This window comes from Pygocentrus nattereri, chromosome 11 (genome assembly GCF_015220715.1).
Source record: "Pygocentrus nattereri isolate fPygNat1 chromosome 11, fPygNat1.pri, whole genome shotgun sequence".
Classification (NCBI taxonomy): domain Eukaryota; kingdom Metazoa; phylum Chordata; class Actinopteri; order Characiformes; family Serrasalmidae; genus Pygocentrus; species Pygocentrus nattereri.
Window position 1 is genome coordinate 32,571,433 of NC_051221.1, and position 19,446 is coordinate 32,590,878.

At 41.3% G+C, this 19,446-nt stretch overlaps 1 protein-coding gene across 1 annotated transcript; it reads left to right on the forward strand.

The window, feature by feature from the left end:
- Positions 1 to 201: 201 nt before the first annotated feature.
- dhtkd1 (dehydrogenase E1 and transketolase domain containing 1) lies at positions 202 to 18,997 on the forward strand. The gene is made up of 18 exons (XM_017706666.2): positions 202 to 318; positions 2,703 to 3,026; positions 3,278 to 3,430; positions 3,856 to 4,067; positions 4,456 to 4,650; positions 8,038 to 8,307; positions 8,675 to 8,846; positions 9,635 to 9,833; positions 9,990 to 10,302; positions 13,845 to 13,929; positions 14,066 to 14,205; positions 15,190 to 15,340; positions 15,489 to 15,595; positions 15,704 to 15,868; positions 15,970 to 16,052; positions 16,150 to 16,319; positions 16,868 to 16,953; positions 17,094 to 18,997. The coding sequence occupies exons 2-18, from the start codon at positions 2,855 to 2,857 to the stop codon at positions 17,193 to 17,195; spliced, it is 2,775 nt and encodes a 924-aa protein (XP_017562155.1). The 5' UTR covers positions 202 to 318; positions 2,703 to 2,854; the 3' UTR covers positions 17,196 to 18,997.
- Positions 18,998 to 19,446: the final 449 nt, after the last annotated feature.

Sequence of the window (19,446 nt, forward strand, 5' to 3'; positions counted from 1 at the left end):
GTGCCCTCCGCCCGAGAGGAGCCACCCCGCCGTGTCGGGTTCGGCTGGCTGGTTCTGGCTGCGGCCGCTCGTCGGTGCGCTCACTCGGCTCGGCGCTCACTTGCCTGCGCTGGAATGGAGGCTGCGTGCGAGGAGGATCGGCTGTGGCGATGTCTCCTTGGAGGAGCGCAGAAACGGACGTGGTGCGCGCGGCGCGGGGAGGGAGGATCCTTCATTCACGGGACGCAGCGCGGTCTCGCGCCAAACGTGCTCCTCCGCATGCAAACGCACTAGCACACATGGAGCCGCGAGCGCACATCCTGAATGATTTAACTACAGGTAGCCTGTAGGTGCTGTGCTCACGCGCAGCTTGACCTCCCTCCCCTAGTGTGTGTGTGTGTGTGTGTGTGTGTGAGAGAGAGAGAGAGAGAGAGAGAGAGAGAGAGAGAGAGAGAGAGCGAGAGCGAGAGCGAGAGAGAGAGAGAGAAAGAGAGAGAGAGAGAGAGAAAGAGAGAGAGAGAGAGAGAGAGAGAAAGAGAGAGAGAGGTGGGGGTGTAATGGTTCTGGCAGCGTCGTCGAGCTTTTTAAGGCAACAAATGTGAGATGGAAAGCAAACCCTCTGTTGATGCTCCGCACTGAAATGAGCAAACCCCATATGAGAGATGCACTGATACTTTTGGGCCGATATCCGATATTTTTCATGTAAATAGCTGCCGGTGCTGATACATAAACATCTACAGAAGGTGCACATTTATAACGGGTGGACCTTTAGTAGAGGCGATATGGTTCTATATAGCATCTGTTTATGTTATGATGTCAATCTTGCAACAACAGAAGAACCCATTTGGCGCCATATAGAACCATTTAAAACATTCTCCATCAGTCTGAGGAACCGTTTCACCATGCCAAGAACCATTTAACCGTGAAATGCCCTGTTGAAAAGAGTCCATTAGAAATCATTAGGATTAAAACCTAAAGATGTTGCTTTCTGGCATAACTGGTTTCCATTAGAGACCACTAGTTTCCTGTAGAACACTTTTAGATCCCATTAGAAAACCTTTTAAATCTTTTTTAGATATGTGGAGACTGGAACTACCTTTACACACACACACACACACACACACACACACACACACACACACACACACACGCACGCACGCACGCACGCACACGCACTAATGGGTGTAATATAATAAGATCTCTCTTTGAATGTCCAAGAGTCCACATACACACACACTGATGTGAAGATTCCCGACTGTCTCTACAGCAGCCGCAAGTTTTCCAGTCCAGACCCTGAACTGATGCACAGCACTACTGTTAACTGCTGTAACGCAGCTGATTCAGTTCCTCTGATAAGCATTAATCACGAGATGAATCTGGCTGTGCAACAGGGCAAACATTAAAACTGCCTCCTGGTTCTCCAGGACTGGAACTGGAGAACCACCTGCCATTTGAAGGATTGAATAAGAGCCGCCACGATCAGTGCGTGTCGGCAGGGGGCAGCAGTGCTCAACAATCTGCCTCCTCAAACCGTGTGAGCTTCTCTCCGTTTCATCTGCAGAGCTGTCGTTCAGCCTTTGTTTGCTTGGACTCTTTGGCCTGGTTATGGGAGCTGAATGGCGAGGAAGAGATGCATCTTTTCATACCAGAATACACGACAAGCATTTAAGCCACATTTTAAAGCGGAACGTTTTGCTTCGTGCAGTCCAACAATCAAACCACAAGTGCGGCCGTCAAGTGCATCCCTCCTCTGTAGTGTCCAGCCACAACGTGGGAATTTGGGGGGATTCCATTGATTATTTAAACGTTCAGCTTAGTTCAGGGGTCGAGGAGCAGGCGAAGTTATTTAGAGTGGTTTGGTGTGAAGTGGTCATTGTAGAGAAGCTTACTGGCTCTAACTTCTTTAGAGTGTTGGTCACAGGAACCAGGGATCGAGATGGCTACAACACAAATATAGCCATTTTATTCACCATCATACCAGACGTCTCGTTCCTATCACCATCACTGTGAACAATTCAATTAAGCTGAAATTGTTTGAAATAACTTTTTTTTATCTTTAGTAAAATACGTGACTAATGAGGGGATTTGAGCTGCCAATTACTTAAAGACTTACTTCATGTACATAGTCTGATAACATCTAAACTGATGTGTTGGTTTTATTAACTACTTACGTGAAATAATAATTTTATACAGCGGTGAATTTGATTTCTGACACAAACTAAGGGCTTTTTGCCTCAGGTCTAAATCTGACGTGACTCTTGCCGTTAAGTGTGTAGTATTCGCGCAGCACAATGTTAGTGCGGCTAGTTGAACCGTGTTTAGGCGAAAGTCGGCTGGTTTTAATGCAGTATTTACGATGCCTTCAGAAACAGCTGAACGGAGGGAGCACAGCAGGCAGCGCTGCGTACAAGACAGTACTTTCGGACATGGCTGTGTGTCTTTCTGCCTCGGAGTAAAGTCTGCCAGCGTTGTCGCTGGTCTTTACGGTCACTGGCTTATCGCCGTTGCTAAGTACCAGCACTAGCGTGCCATGGACCTGACAGGGCGTGTTCGCGAAGTTAATGAAAATAATGACTGAACGTCTGTCGGTTCTGCAGTTCTCTGTGGTTAAAGGCAAACCTGCCAGGAGTCCCTAAAACAGGTTTATGTAATCTCTGACAGGATCTCTCTCTCTCTCTCTCTCTCGTCAACCCGGACTCTTCTGACGCCATTGGTTCTCTCAGCAACACGGCCCGGCCCGGCACCCAATAGGAGCCGAGGAAAGCGTCACCTCCCCACAGGCCTTATTATGGCAGCTACTGGTGATGTGTGACTGAGATCGCAAACCAACTTTACGTCGTTTCTGTTTAACCTACATATCTCGACATACACGAACATGTCTGCGGGCATTGTACTGAAGAATGTACATAAACTCAGATGTGCGCTGGGAGTCTCCACACCGCTGTTCTATCACACGGAAAGAGGAGTTTACGGTTACAAACCACGACGGGAGGCTCAGTCGGAGGAAGGGGACACAAGGCTTGACCATTTCTCTTCCCTCAATCAAGGTCAGTAGCGATAACTGCAGACTGACCTAGCCTAATCCTCACTGTTTGTCATGTGTTATCTCACAAATCCCCTGCCTTTGTCGGAAAAGTCGGTCAACGCGTGCTCACGTTTTTCAAGTGTTTCATGTTTTCCAAGCTCTTATGTGAATGAAAGATGTGTGTTAATGAACATGGTCTCGAGGCTCTGGCTTAACGGTGCTTGGCTCATTGAAGTGCCGTCTGTTTGCTTGCTTGCTGTTGTTTTTGGACAGATCATGGTCTGGCCCGACTGGTGGAGGCCTATCGCACACATGGACACTTGGCTGCCAAAATTAACCCCTTACTGCCCGACTCGCCAGTCATGGAGAAGGTACCAGAAATCTACTTCCTGAATGGGACCATCCAAGGAGTCCTGAACACAGCGGGTACGTATATTTCAACATTAATTTCTAAGCAGTTCATCTCTGGATTTAAAATTCAGTGCGGAGTTTTTTTTGTCTGCCCTCGTTTACACCAGTTCTCATTCCCAGTCTTAGTGACCCCCCCTAGCCTACTATGCAATCATTTTTTTGTCCTTGCCCTTATCTACACTTGATTCTGTTCATTATGTATTTACCAAGCTATGCATGTGCTGGATCAGGTGTGCTAGAATTGGTAGAACACAAATATGCGCAGAGCCCTGGTCCCCAGATCTGGGTTTGGGAGCCCCTGGTCTACACCAATACTCCTTTGATCAAGTCATCTAAAGCTAAATAATAACTTTTATTGGGAATGATGTTGCAGGCCAGAGAGATGTCCAGTGTCATTGTTTTATTTTTTATTGTCTTCTGATTGTGGTTTATGATTTCAGGTTTAAAGCACTTTGGGAAAGCAAAGGCCAGTGTACAGGAGGTAGTAGCATACTTGGAGAGCACCTACTGTGGAAGGATCTCAGTGGAGACCAGCCAGCTGCAGAGTCTGGAAGAGAAACAGTGGTTTGTGGATCGCTTTGAGGAGCTCAAGAAAGAGTCTTTGCCTGATGAGGAGAGGAGGCAGCTGGCAAAACTCATGCTTGAATCGCAGGTAGGAGCTGAGCATGCTTTCATGTTTCAGAGTAACAGTGTTATTATTAAACTTAATTTAGCTTCTCTGACTTGTCTGCTTTGGGACATGGTGGCGGTAGTATAGTTGCAGTTAAAATCTATATTTTATGCAAAAAGTTTTTTTTATTTCATAGAGTAACGATAATTAGCATGTCATGAGTTTTCCTCCATAGGTTTGATTTATTATGTTGTAGTTGCTGACTTGTTGGATTTGGCAAATAAGGTGTTCTCATGAGATGTGATCTTTAAATACCAGTTTAAATGTGTAATGAGTGTAAAGAACTAGCTTTATAAGTCCAAGTTTGTGGATTTCATCTCTGTTTGCAGTGTTTTTGTAGAATGTGATCTTTTCTCTTTTAATTTTACAGGAGTTTGACCACTTCCTAGCTACTAAGTTTGCTACAGTGAAACGCTATGGAGGAGAGGGAGCAGAGAGCATGATGGGATTTTTCTTGGAGCTGTTCCGTTCTGCGGCAAAAAGTGGAGCGACAGATGTGGTTATGGGAATGCCTCATCGCGGACGACTTAACTTGCTTACCGGACTTCTGCACTTCCCGCCTGAAGTGAGTTCAGAACGGAATTACAGGTTGTCTTAGAATTACTGCTTGTTTACCAAGATGTGCACTATGTAGGATTAAAATCTATGACCCCATTCCACATAGTTTACTGTCACAAATGGAAAGGGTTTTGGTTTCACTACTACCGTTTGTTAATTAGGCTTACACAATATAATAAAATCATATTAGTATCAGTGAGAGCAGAACATTTAAGAGATGTTGGGCTACAATGCTGATATATTCACACTTTATTCATTTTACTGTACTTCTACAACCCCAATTTTAATGAAGTTGGGATGTTGTGTAAAACAAATAAAAGCAGAATACGATGATTTGCTAATCCTTTTCAACCTATATTCAATTAAATACACTACAAAGTCAGGATATGTAATGTTCAATATAAACTTTATTGTTTTTTGCAAATATTCACTCGTTTTGAATTTGATGCCTGCAACAAGTTCCAAAGAAGTTGGGATAGGGGCATGTTTACCACTGTGTTACATCACCTTTCCTTTTAACAACACTCAATAAGTGTTTGGGAACTGAGGACACTAATTGTTGAAGCTTTGTAGGTGGAATTCTTTCCCATTCTTGCTTGATGTACAACTTCAGTTGCTCAGCAGTCCGGGGTCTCCGTTGTCGTATTTTGCACTTCATAATGCGCCACTTATTTTCAAAGGGAGACAGGTCTGGACTGCAGGCAGGCCAGTCTAGTACCCGCACTCTTTTATATCGAAGCCACGCTGTTGTAACACGTGCAGAATGTGGCTTGGCATTGTCTTGCTGAAATAAGCATGGACGTCCCTGAAAAAGACGTTGCTTGGATGGCAGCATATGTTGCTCCAAAACCTGTATGTAGCTTGCAGCATTAATGGTTACTTCACAGATGTGCTAGTTACCCGTGCCATGGGCACTAACACACCCCATACCATCAGAGATGCTGGCTTTTGAACTTTGCGCTGATGACAGTCCGGACAGTCCTATTCTTCTTTGGCCCGGAGGACATGATCTCCGTGATTTCCAAAGACGGTTTGAAATGTGGACTCTTTTCCACTTTGCGTCACTCCATCTCAGATGAGCTCAGGCCCAGAGAAGCCGGCGGCGTTTGGGTGTTGTTGATATGTGGCTTTCGCTTTGCATGGCAGAGTTTTAACTTGCACTTGTAGATGGAGCGACGAACTGTGTTCACTGACAATGGTTTTCTGAAGTGGTTGATGTGGTAATATCCGTTACAGAATGATGTGGGTTTTTAATGCAGTGCCGCCTGAGGGATTGAAGGTCACGGGCATTCAATGTTGGTTTTCTGCCTTGCCGCTTACTTGCAGAGATTTCTCCAGATTCTCTGAATCTTTTGACATTATGGAGTGTAGATGATGAAATCCCTTGCAATTGCACGTTGAGAAACTGTTGGACTATTTGCTCACACAGTTGTTCACAAAGTGGTGAACCTCACCCCGTCCTTGCTTGTGAACGACTGAGCCTTTCAGGGATGCTCCCTTTATACCCAATCATGACACTCACCTGTTTCCAATTAACCTGTTCACCTGTGGAATGTTCCAAACAGGTGTTTTTTGAGCATTCAACTTTCCCAGTCTTTTGTTGCCCCTGTCCCAACTTCTTTGGAACGTGTTGCAGGCATCAAATTCAAAATGAGTGAATATTTGCAAAAAACAGTAACATTTATCCGTTTGAACATTAAATATCTTGTCTTTGTAGTGTATTCAATTGAATATAGGTTGAAAAGGATTTACAAATCATCGTATTCTGTTTTTTATTTATGTTTTACACAACGTCCCAACTTCATTGGAATTGGGGTTGTAACACTGAATGTAAGTTCCCGTTCTCTGTAATGCTAATCCTGGTGATTCTAGTCGTAGTTGTAAGAGTTTTCAGAAAAGTGTGTATTGGCATCAACTGATGTGTACATGGGACATATTGGATATCTGCACTGGCTTAAAATTCCCATATCGCTGCATCCCAGTTAACAATATGTTATTGAGTCAGCTTTCAGAATTGTTTTTCCTGCATTGACTTATCTTATTGGGGGTTGATAACTAATTGATGAGCTGAATCTGGGAGGTGGGAGCAGGACATTTAAATTGTACAGAGAAAGGATGCAGGACTCAATTTAATAGCAGTGGCATAAAGTGGATTATTAATCTTGTAGAAACTTTCCTCTCAGTTTTTTTTTTTTTTTTTTTTAATTCTCATCTCCACTCTGAGTACAGAACGTTCATAGTTTAGTGCAGTTCGTCATACAAATGTGGGTAAAAATATGAAATCAGTGTCAAGTGACTTTGCTGATAATGTCAAATTGACAAAATTGGAACTTCCTGGCCTGAAACCAAGGGGAAGCAAACATTGCATTACAGTATTGCGTGTGACAATATATCATCCTTTTGGGAAAACTTTTCAGCAGCAGAGACTGGCAGTCTTGGAAATATTTGTCTTTTAAAAATACTAAGCACATTGCAGGAGTGACAGCTGAGAAAGACCAGAAGGTCTTTTTGTCGTGTTCTGACCTTCATTTTTTTGAAAGCCTTACAATCACTACACATTGAAGTCAACTATCTTGACATGGCTTGAGTAATTCTGCAAAGAGAAAGAAATAAATTTTGCTCAATCATGATGTTTAAAGCTAACTAAGGCTTCCTTTAAAAGGCTACAGTTTGTAATAGCTGCCAGAGGAGGTGCAATGCAGGCCATAATGTTTTAATGTAACATTCTTCGTTTTTATTTTATTTATTAAATGTATGCTGGTATTTGGAGGGAGGCTCTGTGAAGGAGGCTGTGTAACTCAAAAATGAAATAACATATTTAAAAACAATCAAATGTCAAAAATGCGATGTGAACCACTTTTCATATGTCAAACTTGCATCTCATTGAAATCCCCTAGCTTCTCCCTTCGTTGTCTGTGCTTGGAATTCAGTGAACCAGCATGACTGAAACCTGTCCAAGGAAGAAATTCAAGTGGTTTGAATTGGCCATAGTAGAGTCAATCATTTTGGATTAACTTGAGAAAGAAAATGAGTGATGTACGCAACAGTTAGCAATTAAAAAGTTGGCAGAGAGAAAACGCAGTTAAGAATAGAAATAGAAATAATTGGCATTGAGTTTTGTTGCTAGAAAAATATGATGTCTAGGTCCTCCCCAACTCTCTTTTTCTTAAATGATATTTTTTTTGCCTTTGCAACTTTCTCTGTCACACTGCAGAGAAGATTAGAAAGGTTTCTTCCTGATATTTGCTTAACCCTCTTTTGTTGACTGTTAGAGGGAGTGATCAGGAGACTCAATGGATTACGAGTAATATTTAAGGATCGACCAACCTCTGTATTTCTGCTTTGAGCTGCTTACTTAAGTTTCTCATTTGCTTCCTCATCTGCTTTGTTTCAGTTGATGTTTCGCAAAATGAGGGGTCTGAGCGAGTTTCCAGAGAATTCGCCCTCCATCGGGGATGTGCTGTCCCACCTGACCTCCTCCGTGGACCTGGATGTGGGTGCTGGACACCCTATTCATGTCACTATGCTGCCCAACCCCTCCCACCTGGAGGCTATCAACCCTGTGACGCAGGGGAAGACTCGCGGCCGACAGCAGGTCAAACAGGAAGGGGACTACTCTAATGACAGCCACGCTTGGCCTGGAGATAAAGTCATCTGTCTTCAGGTACTCGAGTTGAGATTTTGTTATGACCTCTATGTACACAGAACTGCGGTGTTATGACCAGCTATGTTCAGACTCTGTCCTGCACCAGTGCACTGTATGGTGTTTTTGCATGAAGACACAACAGAATTCCTCCAGTGATAATGTGTCAGGTGATTATGTAATAACTGGGACAGGCCTACACAGCATGAAACTTTGACACAGTTTTTTTTTAGGTTAAAGAGAAATGCATCCAGTGACATTGTCCACAATAAAGGAGTATATTTTGAAAGAAGTGGCAGTAAAAAAATTTTCAGAGGTCTATTATATCTCAATATACAAGGTCTTTATATTGAATTCTGTTAATTCTGTTTATGTATTAACTCAACAGGTTCATGGTGACGCCTCATTCTCAGGACAGGGAATTGTATCGGAGACATTCACCCTATCAACCCTTCCTCACTTCAGGGTTGGTGGAAGCATCCATCTCATTGTGAACAATCAAGTGGGCTACACCACTCCGTCCGAGAGGGCTCGCTCATCTTTGTACTGTAGTGATATTGGTATGGTTGATCAAAAGTTCTTTATCCAAAGAAATTATATGTGGTGCAGTTTGAGGAAGTAGAAAATATTTTACTGGAATAAAAATCTAAGTAAATAAAATGTGCTTAAAATGTATGCGTAACCAACAGGTGTGTAGTGGAGGTGTGTAATGTGGATTTTTGGACTGTTTTGAGTGTGTGTATGTGTGTGTGTGTGTGTGTGTGTGTATATATAATGTATGTGTGTGGCAGACATTTGAACTAATGTGTTTATTATTTATTCTGTGTCCTTGAAGCCATAACAATTACACAATTTATAATTAGACATTTCTACTTGGATTCCACACAAATTAAAGATAAAGCTAAAGATAAATCTCAGAAAAATAAGAGTGAAAGACAACAACAGTACATAGGGAGTAAATACAATTTTTTCTAAATTTCTGCATAATTCTGTATTTGAAGATACAAAGTCAGCAAAAGGTATGATGTGACTTGCTTCGTTCAAGAGAAAAATTACAGCGATGTTTATATGAACCAATGACAATCTGCAACACCAGTATAGCCATTTTATACCCTACTTAATGCATCTTTTGAGTTTTATGTGTAATGTTGGCAGTGGTAAATGTGAAAAAATACATTTTCTTTCAGAATTATTGTCTGTCAAAATTTCTCTAGAATGAAGAATTCTAGCCACTCTGAATGACTTAAATCCTAACCATTTCATTATGGTGAAATTAATGATAAGATAATGGAATTCATTCCAGTCATATGACATAAATGATTTGTGTGTGGTTTGATGGGTCCTACAGGTAAAATGGTGGGTTGTGCTGTAATCCATGTGAATGGAGATGATGCTGAGGAGGTAGTCAGAGCGACACGGCTGGCTGTGGAGTACCAGCGACGTTTCAGGAAAGATGTTATAGTAGACCTGCTGTGTTACCGCCAGTGGGGTCACAATGAGCTGGATGAGCCTTTCTTCACAAACCCAGTTATGTATAAGATCATCCGGTGAGTTCACACTCTGTCCTGCACCAGTGTATTTGATTCTTCTTAGAGAGTTGGGTACATGTGCACATGCAGGAGAAAGCTATAAATACTCAATGTCCTCAACTGAATACAGTATAATGGTGTCCTGATTATTACCTATTCATTCACATCCCTCAGCTCAAGAAAGAGCATCCCTGATTTCTATGCTGACCAGCTGATTTCAGAGGGTCTGATGAAGGAGGAAGAGTGCGGTCATATCAAGACAGCTTACTATTCCATGCTCAATGACCGCCTTGCCAACATGACTTACTTTAGCCCTCCACCCACCAACCTCCAGGGCCGTTGGGGGGATCTTGTGGAGCCTCAGAACAGGGTTTCATCATGGGACACTGGTGTGGCTGTACCCCTGCTTCAGTTTGTGGGGGCGAAGTCAGTGGATATACCTGAGGAGATCCAAATGCACAGTCACTTGAGGAAGACATATGTACAGGTATGGAATGAAACATTGCCCCTACGGTAATATAGACTGAGCCTGATCAAACTCATCTGTCATCTGAATTGGATAAGATACAGACATTACGATGTAACTGGCAGGCTAACGTTTGTCATCATATACTGCTGTGATTAGTAGCATTATCAAACTTTTTCCTGCATCGTTTAACAGCAAGAATGGAGGGTCATCGGTTTTTAGCCTCCCTCAGAAATCTCCCGTCTGACAGACAGGTTTAACTTGACCAAAGCACATCGCCCAAAAGATGAAAACATTTTAACTTTGTATGACACGGAGTATACTCTGTTTACAAGTTGTTTTGAAGCTATTTTCAGATTTAAAGTTGAAGTAATTCAGATCTCAAATACAGCATGGATCTGATTAGTGTGTTGCAGAGGCGAGCTGGTTTGAGCAGAAGGAGCAGCGTAGACTGGCCCGTCTGGCCACACTATGCTTTAAACACAGAATTTCTTTAAAAATGTTTATCTGGGATCCAAAATATTAGTTGTTTTATTTAGTACTAGAGTTTCACCTTTGCGATCAGTGATCGCTCTCCTTGCCTGATGTTTGCAGACCTTTAAACTAATTTAATGTCTTAAAAACTAAATGTGTATAGAATGTATTGTGTAGTATATTCTTATGTATAGTGTCATTATTTTTAAAAATAATTGTGCACAGTGAAATTGGCCCCTGCGCATTTGATGACCCTGCATAGGCACAACAAACCTGGTGGCTGTGAAGGGGCTACCACTCGGCATGTTGGAAGCACTGGAATGGCTTTGTAGATCTTTTAACGGTCGTGCTGTGAAAAAGTTTGACTGTACGTGTTCAATACCTCAGCAAAATGGCTTAATCGTACATAGACTCCATAGTAGACTAACTTGGTCCACACAGCAATAGTCACGTCGGCTGTCTTCAGCATCTTTTCCAAGTGATCCACAATATTTGTTGCTACCAGTTCCTGCTTACTTCAAAGGTCTCCCCTGTTGACCATGAATGAAGACGTCCTTGTGACATGTATAGCCAATGATCTTTCTTTGAACTGCTGCTACCACGTCGTAGGACAGCTGAACACACTTGGAAGACAGTGCTCACGATTTTCTTTGTGAGAGAGTGAGAGGACCTAAGCTGTCCTGCCACCAGCCAGCTGTGTTCTCTTGTTCTCCTGGTCATAGATGCTTTGGAATTGCTGATAATCTATACTTTCAGCAGTACTTGTGCTATCATGACTGGAGTCAAAGTGCCTCATTTAGCTCTGGGTTTTCCATTTGTTGCTCCCCATTCACACATGAGAGAGAACCTATGCACTGTAGAGGGAGAAATACTTAAAATCTTTATGGTTGTTCATTTTTAAACTGTTGGTTTATTCTTTTTGGCAAAGTTACAAGCAACAATCCATCCTTGTTAATAAAAGACTGGGTGTTCCCTGGATGCTCCTTCTTACCTACGCATGAGTGCATCATCTGTTCAGGACATTTCGCAGTGTTCCTAGTGTCAGATTGCCTCTGTCGCAACGTCTTTGGAATATGTTCCAGGTATCAGGTTTTCTGGATTTGTAAAAAGCTGCTTCATGTTCTGGACGTAATTGTGGAACTCCTTTTTCCCACTCCACACCACTCACACATTCTACTGAGGAACCTGTCTGTTGTGTGTTTTCTTGTGCAACAGTAGACACATGTACTTTGTATTTGCGATGTAGAACATTATAACTAGTCGGCACTATTGACAGACTTAATTAAACTGCTGTACAAGGCATGCTGCAACAGGATAGCTAACCAAGTACAGGAGTGGTCCCAAAATAATAAATCAGATTCTTGATTATTCAGGTTACAGCGGATTATTAGGAAAACATAAGTCAGGGTTTAATAAATGGTGACAGGACATGTGTTTACAGAGCTTGAGTGACAGACATCCTTCCTGTCTTGTCAGAGCAAAGCCAGTCATGCTGGCCTGGATTTCTAGTGACAGATAGAAAAGTGCATCACTGGGACTCAAACTTGAATCTTAGTCTGCACTGTACCAGCAGTTCCATTGTCTGAGCTACTAAGCAGCACGTATTTGGTATAAGAAGGTAATAAGAAAGTGATGCATTTATGTACCTGTGATATGGTAAGGCAAGGCCTACCCTATCACCAACGTCAAAGGGATGGTATACTATAAAATATGTGTGTGTGTGAGTGAAGGTACTTGCCTGTGTAAGGGAAAATAGCAAAGGGGGGACAGCAGGGAGACCTACTTACCTTGTCCTTATTGGGAGGATCCACTGATGGGGAGGAAAGGGGGTGGGGTCTATTCCTTATTTAATATCCTAGGGGGATAATTAGTTGTTAAGTTAATGGCCATGACGATGTACTTACCAGTAATGAATTGCTTAACCTAGGTTGACTGTTGTGTACAGCGCTATCATTTGTTTCAGGTGTAAACCACACTGTTGTCACCTCATGGTGGGGAATGGGATCTCTGAGGGCGGGGCTTTAGACCTAAAATCTGAGGATTCCTCGGAGAGGGGGGCTACTTCTCTCCACGACTGTTTGCTGCCGTGAACACTAGCTGCTTGCAGTGTCTTAAGTAATGGTGTTCCCTTGTCATGACTAAGCCTGACGCTAAGTGTTTGTACATACTGTAAATACTTTATCCTCTGTTTATTTTTTTTGTTTTTCTGTTTTCACGTTGTGTAAATAAACTGCTTGCTTTTGCACTCTACTTTTGCTCTTGCCCACCCTGTGGGTTTAACATCTTCACAGTAAACTTTTTGTGCAGCTGTTGGGATTACATGGGAATCCTACACCGATCAGGCATAACATTATAAGCACCTCCTTGTTTCTACGCTCATTGTCCATTTTATCAGCTTACTATATAGGTGCACTTTGTAGTTCTAAAATTACAGACTGCAGTCCATCTGTTGCTCTGCATACTTTTAGACCCCCTTTTACCCTGTTCCGCTCGTCTGAGTGGATCAAACACAGCAGTGCTGTTTGAGTTTTTAAACACTGTCCAATCAACGTACTACTCTATTAGACATTCCTACCTTGTCAGTCCACCTTGTAGATGTAAAGTCAGAGACGATAGCTCATCTGCTGCTGCACAGTTTGTGATGGTCATCCTCTAGTCCTTCATCAGTGGTCACAGGATGCTGTTGGCTGGGTATTTTTGGTTGGTGAACTCTTCTCAGTGCAGTAGTGACACTGAGGTGTTTAAAAACTCCAGCAGCACTGCTGTGTCTGATCCACGCAGACCAGCGCAACACACAGTAACACACCACCACCACATCAGCGTTACTGCAGTGCTGAGAATTATTCACCACCCAAATAATATCTGCTCTGTGAGGGTCTATGGGGGTCTTGACCATTGAAGAATGTGGAGCTGATAAAATGGACAATGAGCATAGAAAGAAGGAGGTGGTCATAATATTACTCTTTATCAATGTATTTGCCTGTTTGGTAGGAAAATTATGTACATTTGCCGAAGGTTATAGTTCATTTTTTTGCAAAGTTAATTGATCAGTCAGTTGATTGTTCCTAATTTCCTGTTGAATTTTATAGTCAAGGCTACAGAAACTTGAAGAGGGAACCAAGCTGGACTGGTCCACTGCAGAAGCTCTGGCTTTTGGCACACTTCTTTGCCAGGGTAAGCAATCTCTGACAGGCACAGAATTAGGAAGTGATTTACATGGTAAATAGTATCACCATGTTATATTGAGGCATTCTCTTCTAAAGGTTTACACCATTATGTAAAGGTTTTACTGTTTGTTTTTTCAATGCAGGCTTTAATATCCGGATCAGTGGTCAGGACGTGGGCCGTGGTACATTTAGTCAGCGTCATGCAATGGTCGTGTGCCAAGAGACCAATGAGATATACATCCCTCTCAATAACATTGATCCTGAACAGAAATGCTACCTGGAGGTCAGACTAGCATTCAGACAGATCAACCCTTAAATGTTACATGCATTGCAAATTGAATGATAAACAAGTACTGTGAAAAAGTCAGAGACCACTCTATCATTTATTTAATTTCCAAGTTATTCATTTTTTCACTCACTAGTTTCTTAATAGAAATGCTGTACCTTTTGAAGTTCAGTCTTAAAAGTTGGTTGCATTTCCCCTCTCACAACCCAAGTAATCCTAATTACAAATTTACACTCATCAGTCCATAAAACCACCATATGTCCAGTTTAGTTAATGTCCAGTTTCGTTTTTGTTTTCTTTTTCTCAGTAATTCTCAAAAGCTACACATCCTTTCAGACACAATGCTGAGTTCTCTACTTAAAGACTCAAAGTGAAAGGATGGGCAAAAACATCTGTGGATTTTTTTTTCCAGATCTGAAGCAAGAGTCTCAAAGATGAAAGCTTAAGTAATGTTTATCTGATGATGACCGTTCTAGTGCTCTGCCAGGTCTTGCACAGCTGTTACAAACCCCAGTTTCTCTATATATCCAAGTAATTTTTTAAACTCATTATTTTACACTGTAAACATTGTTTTCACTTATTTTGCACTGATTATCTTCTGTCTCATTTAACTGTTTTAGATACAGAAGAGAAACAAATGTGTAAGGCAGTTACAGGTGTGATGGGTTGTTGCTTGTATGAATATTAGTGTCTCTTTGAAGGTAAACATAACATCAGTGACCCCTTTGGGAACAGCTTTAGTTAAGAGGACATGGCTATAACTGGTTGCTTCCAAGACTAGAAGGATGTCAGTAGGGTGCAATAGATTTAGATCTTATGTTTGTTTTTCTGATACTTGTTTAGCTGTTTTGACTGGAAATTAAAAGACGGTGGTTTTTGACTCTTACACAGTACTGTAGTACCCATTTTTCATGATTGTATCAACAGTTGTAATGTTGAGAACACTGAATATACTGTGTGTATGTATGTGTTTTATTTTAGGTGTGTAACAGTGCGTTGTCTGAGGAAGCAGTGTTGGGTTTTGAGTATGGGATGAGCATTGCACAGCCAAAACTTTTGCCCATATGGGAGGCTCAGTTTGGAGATTTTTTCAACGGAGCTCAAATAATCTTCGACACCTTTATCTCTGGAGGTACAACAAATATGGGACGTTAACATTCCTGGCAATTACAGTCACCTCAATTGTTATTACTACTTTTGTGAGGGCCACAATTTTACATCAAGCACACAGGGTTCTAGCAGTAGATCTGTGTTTAAAGCATGATGTCCCTGTTTTCTAGGTGAGGCCAAGTGGCTGCTGCAGAGTGGCATGGTGATCCTACTGCCCCATGGCTATGATGGAGCTGGACCTGAACATTCGTCCTGTCGAATTGAGCGTTTCTTACAGGTGAACACATTCATACGCTGTTCAGTACACGAAGGATTTACACTAGTACTTGATCAGGCTTAGCAACACAATCTGTCTATTCCTATTGAGCCAATTCTTCTCTGGCAGATGTGTGACAGTAAGGAGGCAGGGGTTGACAGTGATGCTGTGAATATGGGGGTGGTGAATCCTACAACACCTGCTCAGTACTTCCACCTCCTGAGGAGACAAATGATCCGGAACTTTCGTAAGCCACTCATTGTGGCTTCACCCAAAACACTGCTGCGATTTCCTGTGAGTCTGCTTTAATGTTTCCTATATTATGAGGGATGATTGTCAATATTTGCTGTATGCCAGCTGTATGCTTCACTGTGCCTTTCCTTCTCTTCCACTAGGGGGCAGTGTCAGGTCTGGAAGAGATGGGCCCTGGCACTTCCTTCAAGGCTGTAATTGGTGATGCCTCTGTAAATCCAGAAAGGTAAATAATGTGGTGATAAAATAGGTCGCTCAAATGAAAAATATTACTTCAATATTTTTTTCATTCAATAATCATTTCCCCTCATCTGTGGTGCAAGTGTGCAGCGGGTACTCCTTTGCTCAGGCAAGCACTATTATGCACTGCTGAAACACAGAGAGACATTGCCTGAGGCATCTAAGAACACAGCGCTCATCAGGGTGGAGGAGCTGTGCCCCTTCCCCACAGATGCCCTGCAACAGGAGCTCAGCAAATATAGCAATGCCAAAGGTGAGGCCTGCCAGGGCTCTGCATCCCTCTAGCATTTGGTTTCTCAGCTTTGGTTCAGCCTAATATAATGTTATGAGAGGATTCACAAATCTGAAAAACACTCCTTTCTTGACCTACTTTGGCCTAATTACCTCACTACTCCACTAAAGCAATATTAATACAACTACTAATTCAACTCATGTAAATTCCATGTAAAATCCATATATTAAATGTTACTAATATACTTTCTCTTATATATTGTTCTTTTTATATTGAATGATGTCTAGCTATTTGTTGCCCAATATGTGTTTGTATTTTGTGTAAAACATCTGTTCTTTTCCTTTTTTCAGTTAATATGTTTGCACCATGTGCAGTGTTATGCCCTGTTATTTTAATGATGCAATTCCTAAAAATAAGTAGTTATATTTATCTATTTAACAGCCTTATTTAGGAAAAAATAGTCACAATTGCTTTAATAGTATGTTGTATGTATATAGTTAACATGTGCTTTATATATTGTTATTGTCAGAGTTTTTTTTTTAAAGATTCTCCTCACTCCTCACATATAGAGTTTATCTGGAGCCAGGAAGAGCCACAGAACATGGGATGCTGGTCATTTGTGTCTCCCAGATTTGAAAAACAGCTTGCCTGTAAGGTGAGGTTGTGTAACATTTTTCTGACCTTTGCTTATTCTACTTTTGACCTTTTGTTGAGAAATCTGTTGTATTGTATCAGACCTGTGGTTGAGAGACTGTAGGTCCTCACTAGCTTGTTTTATGCTGTTTCTCATCCTAGCTGCGGGTGGTCAGTAGGCCTGCTCTACCTGCCCCAGCTGTGGGCATCGGAACCCTCCACAATCAACAGCATGAAGCAATCCTCACGGCGTCCTTCTCCTGAGAAAACACTACACGACATAAAGCACTTTACCCCACTTAGCACAGTACCCAATACAGTATAGCTGTCTAAAGAACACTTTGCCCAACCAGCCTCAGTGACTTGTTTTAATGTGCTATATATGTACATATAGCCAAGCATTTAGGGCCCTTTCACACTACTTGATTTGCAGCTGTTTTCATGTTAATGGAAGTTATAATGATACTCGTTATAATGATGTGATATTCAGCACTACAGTGGAATGTAAAACTGTACTGTATTCTACACAGTACCAGTGTTATTCTAGAACACTAAGTGGTGCTGAGTGAGGGGCGTTTTGGCCACTGGAATTTGCAGTTCATGCAGTGTGAAAAGGTCTTGGAGTAATATTCATTTGGGATATAAGGGGTGAAAAAGTAGCACTTAGCATGATATTGAGATAACAAACCAAGCACACTAGCAGGTGCTAAAAGGTCTAGATTACAAACAGTATTTAATGAGTTTTAATGTCATAGAATTGAATACATTTTTATCTAGGAGACTTGGATCTCTCTGAGGGAGGAAAGACGATTCAAAGAGTCATGATCTCTAATGGAAACATATTGTTTTGTTAGTTGTTCTGGTCAAAAGGAAAGGGTCCTGTGATGTTTTAGAGCAGCACAAGCCGTAAATGATCAAGTACAACTACAACCAATAGCATTTCTTGCTGATTTTCAACAGGTTATGTTCAAATATGTTGAAAATCACTGATCTGTGTAGAAGGCAAAGTGTCTTAAATTCACCCATTGGAGTTTACAAAATGGGCGAAACATTTTTTTTTATCGTGGGTCGGACAGAACGGCCCAGGTACAATTCTTCTGCAAAATAGTGTTTGCTGAAAAAGGGCTAAATTGATCCTTACTGAATGTAGGCTTTCACTGCTGTGATGTTTTCTTTCTCTGTGAAAAGTGCATTCTTCACATGCTCCTAATTCACCAGCAAAATGGACTCTTCTGTGAAAATGATTGATTCAGCACCATGGCATCTTAACTACCATGCTGCTATATTGTGTTTTGTCAACAGTACAAATCCATATTTTCTACTGCTAATGTTTTTCTGTGGATGCAGCTGGGCATTTTACTTGAATTTCTTTATTCACTCTTTAATTCTCGCTGACAGTCTGCTGTGGTATCAGATATTTCATGACTAGTGTGGCATTACTGGTTTACATTGAAGGCCATTTTCTCAAACATCTGTACTGTTCAACAGGAAGGAACAGCAATAGTGCTCAGAATGATGCATGTTTAACCCTCTAAAAGTAGTTCAAAAACATTTTTTTCTTCATAAAAACTTAAATGTTCTTAAATTTAATCAATGTTTAGCATAATCAAGTGTTTCACCCATTGCGGATCATGGTTTACTTATAAGAATTCGTTTTTCATTACAAAAAGGTTTTTCAAACTTTTTCTGTACATTGGCAAAAACTAGACTTTTGACACATTAATTTATTCTTATTTAGACTTTTTCAACGATTTTCTTTTTCTTTCTTTTACAAATTTCCTTCCATTGGGGGCATGATGATTAATACCAGCAGAACATCTCTGTTCTGGGTATATTTTTCCTGTAATTTGAAACGGGACAGTTTGACCTGGAATATAACAGCAGGGTTAAATCTAGTCTTGGATTAAATCACACTGCCTACAGTGAGTTTCCTGTGAAAAATACTTAGTCTAAGACTACGTCTGGGAACGAGCTCTCTGTCATTAAAGGAATGTCGTTCTGTCAGCAGGCCTTCACACCAGTCTTCAGCGTTCTTGATGAAAATAAACATGTTTTTTGTGATCAAAGGTCTCTACATTTGTAATATATGTGTACTTGGCAGGTCAAGGTCATCTTTATGTTTCTCTACTTTCACTGGGTCCTTCTTTATCATTTCAGTGCTGTATGTTATTTTTCAGTTTTTGACATAATTTGAAAATGGCCTATTGCCTTTGGAAACACACAGCCCTGGAAACACACACTATATAGACCCACATGATCTTTTATAACAGTCCATTCTGAACCCATAGGCATTAATATGGAATTGCCCCCTGCACCCCTTTTGTCCACAGTGTAGATAGGTCCATGATTGTAAATTAAAAAAGGGGGACACAATTACATTTCTCTCCAGAATTATTTGCAAACCTTCTAAAGAGAAGCAAAACAGTCTAAGAACCATTTATTTGTTATATTGCAAGTAACTGTTTTTTGGTCAACAGATAAGACTGGTGATAGCTGATTATGAAGAACATTGTGG